Source organism: Portunus trituberculatus, chromosome 24 (genome assembly GCF_017591435.1).
Source record: "Portunus trituberculatus isolate SZX2019 chromosome 24, ASM1759143v1, whole genome shotgun sequence".
NCBI lineage: Eukaryota > Metazoa > Arthropoda > Malacostraca > Decapoda > Portunidae > Portunus > Portunus trituberculatus.
The window spans coordinates 12282456-12298323 of record NC_059278.1 but is presented as its reverse complement, the minus strand read 5'-3'; the positions used below and the strand labels follow the sequence as shown (position 1 = coordinate 12298323).

Here is a 15868-nt window from a genome sequence, read left to right as displayed (position 1 = left end):
AGAGAGAGAGAGAGAGAGAGAGAGAGAGAGAGAGAGAGAGAGAGAGAGAGAGAGACCTGCGTGCCTGGGAGAAATGTTTAATGGAGACTAGGCGGTATGTGGGCGGGGCTAAGAGTGTTTGGGTGGTGACGTCTGTGGAGGAGGAGGAGGAGGAGGAGGAGGAGGAGGAGGAGGAGGAGGAGGAGGAGGAGGAGGAGGAGGAGGAGGAGGGTGGGGAGAAGGAAGAGGTACGGGGTGTAACTTCGTATTCATTATAAGGAACATTTCGCCATTCATTATAAGGAACATTTTGCCACGAGTGTCCATTAGTCGTTATAGATCGTCCCCAAACACACACACACACACACACACACACACACACACACACACACACACACACACACACCACGGATCCATACCTTCCTCTATTCACCAATCACTCCACCGTCACTCTGGTATAACTAATGTCCTGAATTGCATGAAAAACTCCACGTCCCATTCACACTTCACTCCTAATCTGGTCTCTGTTGTCACTGCTTTATGTGGAGAGTTGAGTAGTGAAGGTAGTAGACGAGTCTCAGGTTGTAAAGTAAATATGTATATGTTTTCCACTTTCGTTACTTACTTTTCTGGACAACTGTGCAAATACACTTCACTTTTTTTTTCCGTTCACTGGTATATCCAATAATTCACAGCACTAAAAAGGAATGTGGGAAGTCTTATAAGCACCCCATACACCCTACTGTTTGCGAAGGGCTATTTGTCACACACTCATGACAAATATGATAAAGTTTAAGAGAGTTTAAGAAATAAATAAAGCGACGAAAAGGGCTTCAGTAAAAATATTTGCAGTTAGTAATGTTTTGAGGGGGCAGAACGAGAATAAATGTACCAGAACTATTGCTAATTTTAAGATGAAAAAGAAATTACAGTGAAAGGGTTAAGCATTTTTTTTTCAATTTTCTTCTAGTTAGTAAAGCTTTGAGGTGGTAACAGATTGGAATAAAAAAAAAAATGTCCCAGTATGATTAATAATTACGGAAAAGTGTAGAAATAAATGACAATGAAAGGGTTGTCATATTATTCGTCTTTTTAATTTTTCTTTCAGTTTTTTGGAAGTAATGTTTTGAAGTGGCAATAGAACGAGAAGAGGTGTCCCAGTATGGCGGGTGATTATGGAAAATATACTAAATAACAGTGAAAAGGGCTGAATAATTTTGCTCGTTTTTTTTTCTCTCTAACCAATAATATTCAGATGTGGCAAAAGAACGAGAAGAAATGTCCTAGAGAGAGATTAGTGGTTATAGAAAGATGTAAAAAGAAAAAAAAAAAGAAAATGATCATAAATAAATAGAAAATAGTGAAAGGGTGAAGTAATTTTGTTTCGTTTTTTTTTTTTTTTTATTTCAATCACTCACCATTAATGTTTCGAGGTGGCAACAAAAATAAGAAGAAATGTCCCAGAATTGTTGATAATTATGGGAAAAATGTGGAAAATGACAATGTACAGATTAAGTAATTTTGTTCGTGTTTTTTTTTTTTCTATTTTTATATTGACTTTCTGCATCATGTGTGAATGTGTCAGCGCTTGGTGAATGACTAATGAATAATGAATAATGATTGGTGACTGATTAATAAAAGAATATGGTGACTGATGAATAATGACTGGTGACTGATTAATGAAAGAATATGGTGACTGATAAATAATGACTGGTAACATAAATGAAAGAATATGGTGACTGATAAATAATGATTGGTGACTGATAAATGAAAGAATATGGTGAGTTTCCTTAGGAGTTGTCATGAGTCACGTGTAGGAAACTGTTTTGTGTCGAAACGCTTTTCTGTGCATAGATCTCGTGGGTTGGGGTAATGCTTTTGACTGGCACGTTCACTGGGACATTTTTTTTTTCATCCTTTGTTGTTGTTGTTGTTGATTAATTGATATTGATTAGTTAATGTTGTTGTTGTTAATTGAAAGGAGGTACAGATAGACAGATCAGATCAGAAGAGACGGAAAAGTAGGCAATAGAATGTAGATAAAAGAAGTAACACATAAACAGATAAATAGATAGATATGCAGACCAGAACAGAGGGATAAAGTAAAATCTAGAAAGCTGATAGGGTAAATAAAAAACAAAACAATGCATAGATGGATACATAAACGAAAACAGAACAGATCAGACATCAAAATCAGGTACATCAACCCTCAGCCTGGTATTAGGTATACTTTTCCTTAATCACCAATTCCTCTGAGGCATCTTTCCTTATTCCACAGCCACATCCAATCTTTAACCCCTTCAGTACTGGGACACATTTTCACCTTGTGTTTTGTGTACGATTAGACCATTTTATTGACATCAGGAAGAGTCTATGGAAGTCACAAGATTAATGGCCAGATTCCTCACTATTCTAATCCCACATAAGTTTCTGGAGCTGTTTAGAATCACAAAATAGTAAGAAGAATGGATATGGAAAGGCGTCATGGTACTGAAGGGGTTGAAATTGGTAGAGATTACAAAATATACTCTTTTTAATCCCCTTCTCACGTAGATGTTTAGAAAGGTTTCACGTATTACTTCTGTTGGTGTTAATTGTTTCGTATCGCAGTGAAAGGATTAAAGAATGATAATTGGAGTGGAAAATCGATACCCATTACTCCTCAAAGACAATAATCAGCTAGGCAGAATATCCGGTGGGGAAAATATATATAAGATAAGCCCATAAGTACTGTGTGGTGAGAATACAGAGAGGAAGAAAAGATTAATGTCATACCGTACTAAATCATCGCAGTCTCTCTCTCTCTCTCTCTCTCTCTCTCTCTCTCTCTCTCTCTCTCTCTCTCTCTCTCTCTCTCTCTCTCTCTCTCTCTCTCTCTCTCTCTTTCAAATATACATCTATTCTTTCCTTTCTTTATTCTATATTTACATTCTATTCTTAATATTGCACCCAAGGAAATCACATTCATTCATTCCTTTCTTTTTTTAAACTTTTTCGTCTATTTTTACCATCACATTTAAGGAAGTTTATCATTATCCACTTTTCCTGTCATTATTTTCACTTTCTGCCTTCTTTTTTTACCTTTACATTCAAGAAAAGACCATTACGTTATCTTCCTTCCTTTATTCTCCATTTTTACCTTCCATTTTACCATTATAACCAAGAAATTCGGCCAAATCCACCTGGTTTCTTTATACGGTGCCAAGGTCTTACTCTCTGGATAGCGCCATCTATCTTTCGCTCAGGACACTTGTGGGGCTCGGGTGTGATTGATGCAAAGTGTTGTTTATGCCCCCCCTCCCCCTGCGTGATGAACGGTGCGTCTGATTGGGAGTGGTGGGCCGGGGAATGTGGCTTGTGGTCTCTTTAATTGGATTGGAGCATTTATGTGATTGGAGGAGTGTGTGTGAGATGGGGGGGTGGTCGGTGTTTTGTGTGTGTGTGTGTGTGTGTGCGCGCGCGAAATTTTGATGCGTTTGGAGGTTTTTTGTAATGAATGCATGATATATTTCACAATTTTGTTTTATCTTTCATCTACTCGTATTTATCTGTACATTTATTTGTTTGATCTTTATATCTATTTATCTATCTATCAATCTATTTATCTACCTATCTATCTATCTACTTATCCTTATTTCTACCTATCTGTCTCTCTTTCTATTTATCCATCTATCTGTTTACACACCAAGCTATCCCACTATCTACTTGTATACTTTCCTATCTATCTATATATTTACATACCTGTTCATCTATCGAAGCACACATTCATCCAGCTCTATTTGTGTATGTGTGCTCTATTCGTGTCTGTGTATGTGTGCGTGTGTGCTTAGACCACTAAACCATATGGCTACCTGTCCTTCCTCACTTTGCGCTCCCCTTCCCCTGTACCTTGCCGGCCATACCTGCACCATTGATTATTCTGTCCCGAGGTGTAATTAGAATGAACGATTAGTGCGCGGCGGTCTGATGCATGGAGCCATTAGCGATAATTGAGTTGGGATGTCTCCACCTCAGACACCCGCCTTTAATTGTCTCCCCGTGAATGCAAGGGACAGATGGTGGTGGTGATGATGATGATGGTGGAAAAGAAGAGGATAGGGAGGATAAGAGAAGAGGATAGAAGGAAAAGAAGAGGATAAAAGAAGAGGATAGAAAAAGGAAGAGAAAAGAAGGAAGATTGAGTAAAGAAGAGGAGGAGGATACGAGAAGAGAATTTAATAAAAAGAAGAGGATATGAAGAAGAAGAAAAAGATAGAAAAAGAAGAGGATAGAGAAGGAGGAGGAGGAGGAGGAGGAGGAGGAGGAGGAGGAGGAGGAGGAGGAGGATAGAACAAAGAAGAGGCCAAAAGAGAGAAGAAAAACGTAGAGGAAAGAAGACGAAGAGCAAGACAGAAGAAAAAAAAAAGAAAAGGAAGAAAGTAAGAAAAGAAGAAAAGAAGTGAATATAGAAAGAAATGCAGAAAATAATAATATGAAGTAAACGTTAAGAAAGATGAGAGAGAGAGAGAGAGAGAGAGAGAGAGAGAGAGAGAGAGAGAGAGAGAGAGAGAGAGAGGAAGATTAGTGAAGACACGAATATAAATTACAAAAATTGAATACAAAAATTAATGTGAGATAAACGATAAGGAAGAGAAAGAAGAGGGGGAGGGGAAAAAGAGGTGAAACATACAGTAGTTGACACGAGTATGAATCAGATCAAGATGGAACGCCAGAATTAATAGTTATGGCATATACAAAATAGCAAGGAAGGAGTAATACGGCAAAAAAAAAAAAAAGTGGTAAGAATAATTAAGTCTCTCGTCAGCAGTGATAACAAAGCGCGGTGATAACGACACCAGTTACACTCGTTAGCCAATAAGCCTTGCGTAACTGTAATTGCGTGTAAATGGATAACGACCTTGCTTTATTGCTCCACTCTAATTGGGTGACATATTTACCGGTGACCTTACTGTTGCTCTTCCCTTGCTTCATCTCGTGCCCTGACCTGACCTGACCCAATGGCTGTGACCTTTTGACCACACACACACACACACAGAGAGAGAGAGAGAGAGAGAGAGAGAGAGAGAGAGACTACGACTACGCAACAAGACCATTAACTCATTAACAATTAAGCATTTAAACAGAGGCTGTAACACACACACGCGCGCGCGCACACACACACACACACACACACACACACACACACACACACACACACACACACACACACACACACACACACACACACACATACACATCTAATGACTTCTTTCCTTCTGCTCTCTCTCTCTCTCTCTCTCTCTCTCTCTCTCTCTCTCTCTCTCTCTCTCTCTCCTCCTCCTCCTCCTCCTCCTCCTCCTCCTCCTCCTCCTCCTCCTCCTCCTCCTCCTCCTCCTCCTCCTCCTCCTCTTCTTCCTCATTCTTCTCCTCCTCCTCCTCCTCCTCTCACTATTAACTTGATCATTTATTCATTTACTAATCACTTGTTCATTTATTTATTTCAGAGTATCAGCACAAATAGAAAAAAAAATGAAGCTGCCACACCTTTCACAGCCGAGGGCCGCCCACACAGGTAAGGGACCGCGCAGGTGTGTTTTTACCCTTTGATTGATCGAAGAAAAATAATAGCAAGACTGATTGACGTGTGTGTGGGGGGGGGTGGGGGCGGTGATAATGGTCGAGTAATCCTTTGATGTATTTTCATGTCCACCATTATCATTGTAATTATTATCATTATTATTTTTTCTTACTATGTTGGAAATCCCTTGAACATGTTTCTTTTCAACCAATATTGCTTTTCCACCACGACCTGAGCAGGAAAACATGACCAATGGGCGAAAAATAACGCGTATAAACTGAGATTAGATACCAAGACTATTTTTTCTACACGCACTCGCAAATATGAAAAAAATTAATTAAAAAGAGAAAGAAAACTTAAGGTCTATTTTTAACATTTTATCTTCTATTTTTCTCTTCTCCTGTCTAGTGATTTTTTTTTTTCATCCATACAAGATTACTAAAAGATGAGAAATATTACAATCATCTGGAGTTTATTCCTTCAAAGCTGTCCCTTCCCATTTCTCATTTCATCACCTTAGTATTTTTTTTTTTCATGTTTTCTAATACTATCTTGCAGTTTTTATATCTACACGAGATTACTAAAAGATCATAACAAATCTCACAGTCCATGGTTAGCAGTTTATTCCATCATAAATCATCCTTTCATTCACTTCTATTTTTTAGTTTCCACACCAAACTGTTAAATATAATCATAAAAATACTCGTATAAAGGAATCCATGTTTGAGAGAGTTAATGCTTCTCTCTCTCTCTCTCTCTCTCTCTCTCTCTCTCTCTCTCTCTCTCTCTCTCTCTCTCTCTCTCTCTCTCTCTCTCTCTCTCTCTCTCTTTTCCGTTTTTCTCTTCCTACAACTTCGAGGCCGACACGAAACCACCAAAAAAGTCATGAAGATTGGGAGTTCCACCTTTAGGACTTGATTGTTTAGTTTCTCTTCTCGTTTTCTTTCCTACAGCTTTCAGACCCACACGAAACCACTTCAAGGATCATGTAAATCAAGGAATCTATATTTAGGAGTCCATTAACCTTTCTCTCTCTCGCGTCTCCCTTCCTTTTCCTCTCCTGTTTGCCTCTCACCGGCCCACCTGTCAAGGACGCAACGAGGCAACAAGGGTCAGAGGGAGAGGGAGAGGGAGAGGGAGAGGGACCTTGGTTGTTGCTCCTGTGAAAAATTCAATAATTAAAGGGCGACGCACTGACCTAACTCGAGGCGGTGTATGAGCTTCACCTCAGTGCTTCACCCGGAAGGTCGCCACGAGAGACGGGAAGCTCTTGTTTTGAAGCATACCCTTGAATCCTTTTTATTTACCTTGTAGTAGTTAAAGATTGTGTCTACAGCTTATGTTAGGAATTGTTTCAGCCTCGTGTGTGTGTGTGTGTGTGTGTGTGTGTGTGTGTGTGTGTGTGTGTGTGTGTGTGTGTGTGTGTGTGTAATTCACCTTGGTTGTCTGCTGGTCACCCAGCCAGTCTTCCCCATTACGGAGCGAGCTCAGAGCTCATAGACCGATCTTCGGGTAGGACTGAGACCACAACACATGTGCACTCCACACACCGGGAAAGCGAGGCCACAACCCCTCGAGTTACATCCCGTACCTATTTACTGCTAGGTGAACAGGGGCCACACATTAAGAGGTGTGTGTGTGTGTGTGTGTGTGTGTGTGTGTGTGTGTGTGTGTGTGCGTGCGCTTGTAAAGGGGAGCGTCAGGTCAGTTGCGGAATGGAATAAGGACTGATTTATTGATCGCTTTAATGAACTGCAAGAAGTGGGTCATGTAGCGGCCGGAAGGTGATGGAAGAAAACAGTGCAGGGCGTGATGCTGAGCTGTCAGATTACTGGCCACATTTCACACCTGCTTTAATCACCTTATCCGAAACAATGAGTCATTTTCACACCTTTCCTCTGCATTGGTCTTGATAAAAGTAACAATTTTTCCTTCCATCACAAGTGCGCCTTTACCACATGCTTTGCTCGCCTGTCTTGTATTAAGCTACTTTCCGGAAATTTTCCTTCGTAACGTTTCAGGAATTTCTCATTCAACGAAGAGAAATTATCAGAAGTAAAGACACTTATCATATTCATTTGGCTAACTCTCTCAATACTGTTCGGGGACTGGCATATCAGTGGGCCTTTTTCTTCAATCGATTTTGTTGCCCTTGGCCAGTTTTCCCCCTTTAGGATAAAAAAAAAAAAAATACAGCGGCATTCTAATTCTTTCTTGTCGAACTTTGTATTTGCGTTGTCACTAAAAATGAGCTTTGAGGTGGTAGAGGAAGGCGAGACAGACAGGAGACTAGATAGAGAGGTGAAACAGAAATGACAGTTTATGGAAAATGAAAAAAAAGACTAGGCAGAACATTTTTATATTATTACATGATCGTAAAAGGAAAACAAGAGAGAACATTTCAAAATCAGAATGACAACTTAAGGATAAAGGAACACAAGAAGAGGAAATTTCAAAATTATAAGACAGAGAATTTTAGGATTATAATAACAAATAATGGTAATAAGAAAACAAGAGAGAAGAACATCTCAAGATCGGAATAACTTCATGCTAAAGTAATAATAGAATCGGAATTTCGAGATTATAATAACAAGACAAGACAAAATTTCAACATTATAGCAACACCTCAAGAACAGTAAATGAAAACAAACAAAAAAATAAGACACAATTTCAAGATCTTAATAACTTATGGGTAGAAGACAAGATAGAAAGTTAGACCTATAGATAAAAAAAAAATGCGTCTCAGATTAAATGGTGACAAGTAGAGAAGTTTTTAGAGGATAATTGCCCTTCAATGAAATTATAAAGACTCCATGTATGTCTCAGGAAGAGGGCATGTCTATGATTACCAAGAACTCACCTGTATTTGAGCTTTCTGTACCTGGGGGATGTCTGTTATTACCAAGAACTTACCTGTATTTGAGCTTTCTGTACCTGGGGGGTGTCTGTTATTACCAAGAACTCACCTGTATATGAGCTTTGTATACTTACCTGAACTATGAGTCACCGTCTGCCTATCCTGAATTCCTTATATGCTCGATTCAGTGTCTGGCATGTTTTATTTCATTATATCTTCCCTTCAGTGAGTCATTGGTCTAGACACCTGTTGTACTCACCTCTCACCCTTCCTCTCTCTTCCACACTTGCTATCATTCATGTAATAAGTAAGTAAACTTTTTTATTTTCACCTGCACAGGAAATTCATTCTCTCTCTCTCTCTCTCTCTCTCTCTCTCTCTCTCTCTCTCTCTCTCTCTCTCTCTCTCTCTCTCTCTCTGCAGTGGGTCAGTCGTCCAATGTGTTTCCACTCTCACCTCTTTCTCTCTTTCTTGAGGATGTTTGGGAGAACAACACGTGGGGCGCTTCCTCTCAATGACCCACTTGCCTTATTTTAACAACACCAAGCTGTTTTCATTCGTTTTAACCCCTTCCCCCTATCACTAACACACACACACACACACACACACACACACACACACACACACACACACACACACACACACACACACACACACACACACACACACACACACACACACACACACACACACACACACACACACACACGGGAATTACGTAAGAGGTTCACTCCAAACAGATGCCAACATTAGCTTATTTTTCACTTGGGAGTATACGACGCCATCTGTTGAGAGAAAACGGAAGCACGTGAGGAGTATCTGTTGCCTCACTTAATTTCTCTCGCTCAGTTCTCTAACTTTGCTTGTCACGTCTTTTTTTTTTTTTTTTTTTTTTTTGTTGCCTGACATGGAGGGAGAGAGGGTGTTGATAGGTGAGTGGAGGACATGTCGAACAGTGAGCCAGAATTTAATGAATCGTATGGAAATAAGAAACACTTTTGAGAATTAAGGAAGATTTTATGAAAATTTCTAAGCCGATGGTGTTAGTTTTGCTGGTTCGTGTACAAGAAATAGTAGTTTTGAAGATAAGGGTTAATTTTCTCTCTCTCTCTCTCTCTCTCTCTCTCTCTCTCTCTCTCTCTCTCTCTCTCTCTCTCTCTCTCTCTCTCTCTCTCTCTCTCTCATTTTCCCCACCGGAGCAATATTGTGACATTGCACCGCTGATCACATGTTGGTTTTCTTATTCGTAAGCGAAAAAAAAAAAAATTGTGGTTCGTGATGGAGGAAGATTTACGCCAAAACTCAATTTCATTAGCGCCTCGTTAGGTAAACTCATTAATATTTTTTTTTCATCTCCTGCTGCATTATTTAAACTCTCTCTCTCTCTCTCTCTCTCTCTCTCTCTCTCTCTCTCTCTCTCTCTCTCTCTCTCTCTCTCTCTCTCTCTCTCTCTCTCTCTCTCTCTCTCACACACACACACACACACACAGAGAGAGAGAGAGAGAGAGAGAGAGAGAGAGAGAGAGAGAGAGAGAGAGAGAGAGAGAGAGAGAACGTTCATCCATCATGAAGAAAATGTAATGTTTCAAACAAGTTAGAAACGAAATTGTAAAAAAAAATGTATTATGCACTACTACTACTACTACTACTACTACTACTACTACTACTACTACTACTACTACTACTACTACTACTACTACTACTACTACTACTGGTGCTCGCTATCTCTCAGCAATGCAGCCTCCTGGACAAAGTTGTTTATTTAGTCAGTGGTTTAGTTAAGTACCATATCTCTTTAGTTTGGCATCTAGTTTCCCCTTAATCTTAATTCCTCTCTAAGAATCTTTCAGTTGCTGTGTTTTAGAAGTAGACAGTTAACAGATCAGAGGACAGAGAGAGTGTTTTGCTTGTTTATTTATCTAGTAAGTACATTTTTCTACTGTGTTTTGTTTTCCCTTAAATCTTTCTCCTCTCTCTTTCAGTTGCTAAGTTTTGTGATGAGACAGTCAACAGATCAGAGGATATGGAAAGAATTATTTGTTCCTTTATTGATCTAGTAACTTACTTTTCTATTGTGTTTTTCTCTTCAAATTTTACTTTTCTCTCTTCCAATTGCTGAGTTTTGCAATAATAGAGTCACTAGATCAGGAGACATATCTAGAGTTGTTTGCTTGCTTATTGATGTGGTATGTTTTTTTTTTTTGTGTTTAGTTTCGCCTTTTAATTGCTAAGTTTTGTATTAAAAGTCAATATATTAGAGGACTTGAGAATAAGAGAAGACGCCAAACACAATAAAAGAGAGAGCGAAAGTTGGCCGCGGGTGCAGTCAGTATATCCAAAGCTGCTCCCTGTTCACGCTGCTTCACCCAAGTAGTCACCATATTTAAGTACTCTCTCCCGCCCCCGCCAGCATCTTAAAGCCACAGCACTGCCCTGCCAACACACGCCCCCTCCCTCCCTGTCGCTACTCTACTGTTTGACTTGGCTACTCCCACTTTTGCGTTGTTTATGTTGAGCAGAAAGACCTAAAACCGTTGTAGCCTTCAGGCATCGAACAGCTCACGTCAGGATAAAAAAGGGCCAAGGCAGGGTGTGTATATGGCTAAGGTCTGCTCCTGTCCCACTAAGACTATTTAAAGATTGTTGTGTACTTTTGTATTGATTTTATTTTGTGTTTGCGCTCTCTCTCTCTCTCTCTCTCTCTCTCTCTCTCTCTCTCTCTCTCTCTCTCTCTCTCTCTCTCTCTCTCTCTCTCTCTCTGTTATAATTTATATTTCATTTCTCTTAGCTTTCCTTTATCAGCCGTCCTATTATTATTATTTTTTTCTATTTCTCTGTCTGAATTATTCGTCTCTCTTTTCTTTTTCTTTTTTCTTTTTTTTTATTCGCGTATGTCATATTCTTAATCCGTGTTTAGAAATAAGTGGAATATAGGTTTATAGTGTTGGGTAGCATAACTGTTGAAATGATAGTTTCGTATACTTTGTGATACGGTTTTCAAAAGACTAGTGGCATGAAGAAACAAAGTTACGACTTATCCACTTGAAGACTTAAGTTAATCTGTCGCTCTTTACCCATAGATTGTAGACTGTTCAAGAGGTTACCAGTGAGAGAAATTAAGTAAACAGTGAACGATGAAATGATTAACTCTTGTCTCGGTACGGTGGAAAAATTGTGAATGAAACTAAAAAGACCTTGTACACTGTTCAAGAGGTTACCAGTGAGAGGAACTAACTAAGTGAAAAGAAGTGGTTAACTCTTGCTTTAGTAGGGTGGTGAAACTGAGAAAGGCACTAAAGAAAGGAGCTTGTGCAGGACCTTTGTAGGAGAGAGGGAGGGGAGACATGGAAGAAACACGCTTACAATGACACATGTAAAAGTGCAATAACAAAAGTAAGAGAGGTAATATTGTGGCTGATTATGAGACTGAAAAATCGTAGTTGCAAGAAAAGTGTTAGGAGAAGGTGGCGGAGGAGCAAGAGAAACAAGATGCCGGTGGATTAAGAGACTAAAGAACGTTAACTAAGAAACAGATAATGATGACACGAATAAAATTTAACTGTCCTTATAAGTGATGCAATGTAGAGAAGATTCATGAAGTAAGCGAGACATATTTTGAACCCGTGACCACAAAGAAAGATACTCGTAGGTGAAGAACAAATTGCTATAGTCACGTTGGTTCATCACGAGGCGGTTTGTAGTAAGAAACTGGGACACAACGACATAGTATTCACACCTCCATTCCCCACGTGATGAGATATGGTGAGGTGTAATGTAAAGAGAGCGACGTAATGGAGACGGGAAAGGAAATGGCTTTGGGTCTCGGGAAACTCGGAGAGGGGGAGGGGGATGGAGAGGGGAGTAGGGGAATGGTAGTATTTATGATAAGCTTTTGACATCTCTCTTCGATGTATGTATTGCGACACTAGCAGCAAATGTGTTGCCTTCTTTGTAGCTTATTTAATTAGTGTATGATTTTCCTGAGGTACACCATCTAGGTAATTTGTACCATCAGGAGTTTTGAAGGACGATGTCGCACGTCAACACATATTTCCGTACACGGACATAAACAAATAAGCAACTGAATCACTTACTTGGCCGTCTGAAGGAAGATCATCTACGAATTTCGTTGTTTCCTGTGTTGTGGGTGGTGGTGGCTCGCTACGGTGGGTCGGGAGGGATGGGGAGGCGCTGTGGTCGGGGCGGGACGGAGAGGTGTGTGCCGGGGACATCGCGGAGAGACTGTGTCTGAGAGGAGCTCCGCCACGTTACAGCCACCGTCAACACTACACTAGCCTAACTCAGCCACACTGCCACTGCGCCCCCACCTCCGCTGAACTGGCCCATAAACTCTATTCTAAATCAAACAGTGGCCCTGAAGCGGCAACTCTTTATAGCTTGTGATCTCTGCTATACAATGTCCACGCGATCGGCTTTCCACGCGCCTCGATTAACGTCACTTTGTCACCGCTGCACACACACACACACACACACACACACACACACACACACACACACACAATGGGGAAGACTGGGTGGGTGACCAGCAGACGACCGAGGTGAATTACGCACACACAGACAAGATTCAGAAAATTTTGTCTATGAAATTTCAAGGACGTTTAAAAAATAGACAAGTTTTCTCGATCTTCAGAGGATTATATGAATGTTTGATTAATGGTTTGTGTATTCACGGTCGGTTACTGGTCTTTACCCAGCCTTTCCCATTACGGAGCGAGCTCATAGACCGATTTTCGGGTAGGACTGAGACCACACCATACTCCACACACCGGGAAAGCGAGGCCACATCCCCTTGAGTTACATCTCGTACCTATTTACTGTTAGATGAACAGGGGCTACACCCAATTGCCCGCCGCTCCCATGACTGGAACCCGGGCCCTCTCGGTTGTAAGCCGAGTGTGTTAACCAATACGCACACTACGCTGTATGTGTGTGTGTGTGTTTTTTTTTTTTTCTTTATTTGCCTTTCATCTTTTTTACTTCACGATATGTGTGTGTTTAATTGTTCTTTATTTGATTTGATTTTTTTTTTTTTTATCTATGTCAGACACCGGATGTAAATAGTGTGTTGATAAGATAAAGGTTCTGCCACTTTCACTCCTTTCACTGCTTTTTTAACTGGATACTTGGTTAGGTCATTCGGTGCACGATTTACATGTAGAGAACTAAATAACGACAGTGGTAGTAGTTTTAGTAGTAGTACTTTAGTAGTAGTAGAAGCAGCAGCAGCAGCAGCAGCAGCGGTAGTAGTAATAGTAATAGTAATAGTAGTAGTAGTAGTAATAGTAATAGTAGTAGTAGTAGTAGTAGTACCAGTACCAGTAGTAGTAGTAATAGTAGTAGTAGTAGTAGTTGTAGTAGTAGTAATGATGATTATGGTGAGGCTAATGACAATGATATTGATAATAGTAATAACAGTAATAATGATAATGATAATGATAATAATAGATAATAATAATAATAATAATAATAATAATGACGACGATAATAACTGATGATAATAATAGTAATAAAAATAATAGTAATAATAATAATAGTAATAATAATAATAATAATAATAATAATAATAATAATAATAATAATAATAACACTGTACATATTGAACATTTAGTCTCTTGGCAAAATTATGAAGTCTGTATTTTTAACACTGATTTCTTATCAGCTGTTTTTAAAGGTTGGATTTTTATCGACATTTCTTTCCTGGTGATGATTATTTAATCTTTGGTATATTAGACTATTTAAAGTCATGAAATTGAAAACATCCTTGAAACACCTAACCTTTTGCACTTAAGTATGTGAAAAGCTTTCGAGACAGAACGAAGGAACGTTTAGAAATGCCATTAATCTTTCCCTTCCAGCGATAGATGTGTGAAGTGATAAGTGCTGTATGTAATGTTACTACACTGGCTGCAAACGTCTACGAGTAGAATAGACACTAGACAGTTAAATCTTTCCTTCAGTTCGCCATATCTGCGTTAAAAAAGATTCATATATGAAACAGGAAATAAAATGTGTCTTGTAGTTATTATCGAATATAAACGTTTTGTGTAAACTCACTCTCTCTCTCTGATAGCTATAAATTAATCATAAAATACCACATAATATTATAAGGAAAAAAAAAATCCCTGCAACCTACTGTTTTATTCGAGTTGTAGCCAAGTGCGCGGTAGTCCACCCACGGGTGGACGACACGGACAAAAGACTTCATTCTTACCAAACAGCCATGAAAGCCATGCTACTGTTTGCTGTGCTGTGGGGAAAAGTTCTCCTCAGTAATTAGAATAGGTAGGCATTAAGCTCCCTTTGTTTTCGTACGCTCTAAGTCTAAGACCTTCAATATTTTTTTACTTTATTGTCGTGGCATGGCTTATTTCCATTAAAATTTTTGAATATTTTTTTCATTTGTATATATTTTCTTAATAGGTAAAAAAAATGTGCAATTATTCACTATGATCATTATTTATCCATTCTGACAAGATAGATGTGTTTTTGTAGAGTTCGTTAATTGTCTGCAGTGATGATTCGAATAGGTTGGTGAAGCGAGAAATGATAGTGTGGCAGACATTTTGTTATCGTCTAAATCCAGCCGAGTAGGTTTATGCAGCTCTCGTGATAGAGGTGCTTGAAGGTTATTCATATAATCTCCATCCATGCAGAATAGTTAAATGCTGCATTTCATTTAAATAATCGTCCTGCTAATTAAGGTGCTTGGTTGGCACACACCATTGGCTCAGGCGGTGATGTGTGCGATAGGGCCAGGTTTGGAACGGCTGGCGTGAGGATTCACTAGGGACGGAGGTTGCTACTGCTGCTGCTGCTGCTAATGGGGCCAGCAGGAACTTACATTTTGTAATGACTCAGCTCTCATAAAGACAAATTTCAAAGGCCATGATAGTTTTGATGAGGTTCTTACTTTTTTTTTTTTTTATTTATAGTGTAGTCTAAACATATAATTAAAATTGTGAAACTATGTAGCCTCCTGATCTTGGTCAGGAACATCTTTATTTCCCCAGGAAGCAAAATAAGATACAGAAAAAAGTTTTCTTCTCAGTTTTTCAGTGCAACTCAGTATTTTCTGTAGGGTTTCCTCCCTTCATACATGCCTCCCTTCAAATACAGGAAAAGAAATATCACAGTGATATATACAAGTCAAAAGTTACTTTAAACCTTGAATTATCATAATTACATTCTTAATGAGCATGCTAGACAGTCTGCATGGAGAAATAAACAAGGCAGCTAAAAAAAAAATAAATAAATAAATAAAAATAATTAATTAATTAATTGAATTACACATCCGGCCATTTCTATCATTTATTAACTTAACATAATTCCCATAATATAACAAAAATCTTTTTATATCTGAGAAAATATACATTTCTGAAAACTGACATGAATGATAAACAGAGGCTGATCAACAGCCATTCTACAACAGCTAAGAAAAAACAAGTGGAATCTTA

At 39.1% G+C, this 15868-nt stretch overlaps 2 protein-coding genes and 1 long non-coding RNA gene across 8 annotated transcripts in view; 1 reads left to right on the top strand and 2 right to left on the bottom strand.

Annotated features, from left to right (window-relative positions):
- The window catches only part of LOC123508356 (sodium- and chloride-dependent glycine transporter 1-like), a 146805-nt gene extending 133947 nt beyond the window's left edge, over positions 1–12858 (bottom strand). The window contains exon 1 of one of the 2 annotated variants that reach the window (XM_045261989.1): positions 12488–12858. In XM_045261989.1, coding sequence (XP_045117924.1) covers positions 12488–12625 — 138 coding nt within the window. In that variant the 5' untranslated portion in view covers positions 12626–12858. The remainder of the gene's footprint in view (positions 1–12487) is intronic. The other variant, XM_045261988.1, reaches the window with a different exon arrangement.
- The window catches only part of LOC123508359, a 140094-nt gene that overhangs the window by 109194 nt on the left and 15032 nt on the right, over positions 1–15868 (top strand). Inside the window, exon 2 of the long non-coding RNA XR_006675930.1 lies at positions 5463–5530. This is a non-coding gene — a long non-coding RNA (uncharacterized LOC123508359). The remainder of the gene's footprint in view (positions 1–5462; positions 5531–15868) is intronic.
- The window catches only part of LOC123508357 (lipid droplet localized protein-like), an 18435-nt gene continuing 17946 nt past the window's right edge, over positions 15380–15868 (bottom strand). For all 5 annotated transcript variants that reach the window (XM_045261992.1, XM_045261991.1, XM_045261995.1 and 2 more), the window contains exon 11: positions 15380–15868. This exon is cut by the window's right edge and continues 149 nt beyond it. The gene's annotated coding sequence lies outside the window, so the exon portion shown is untranslated.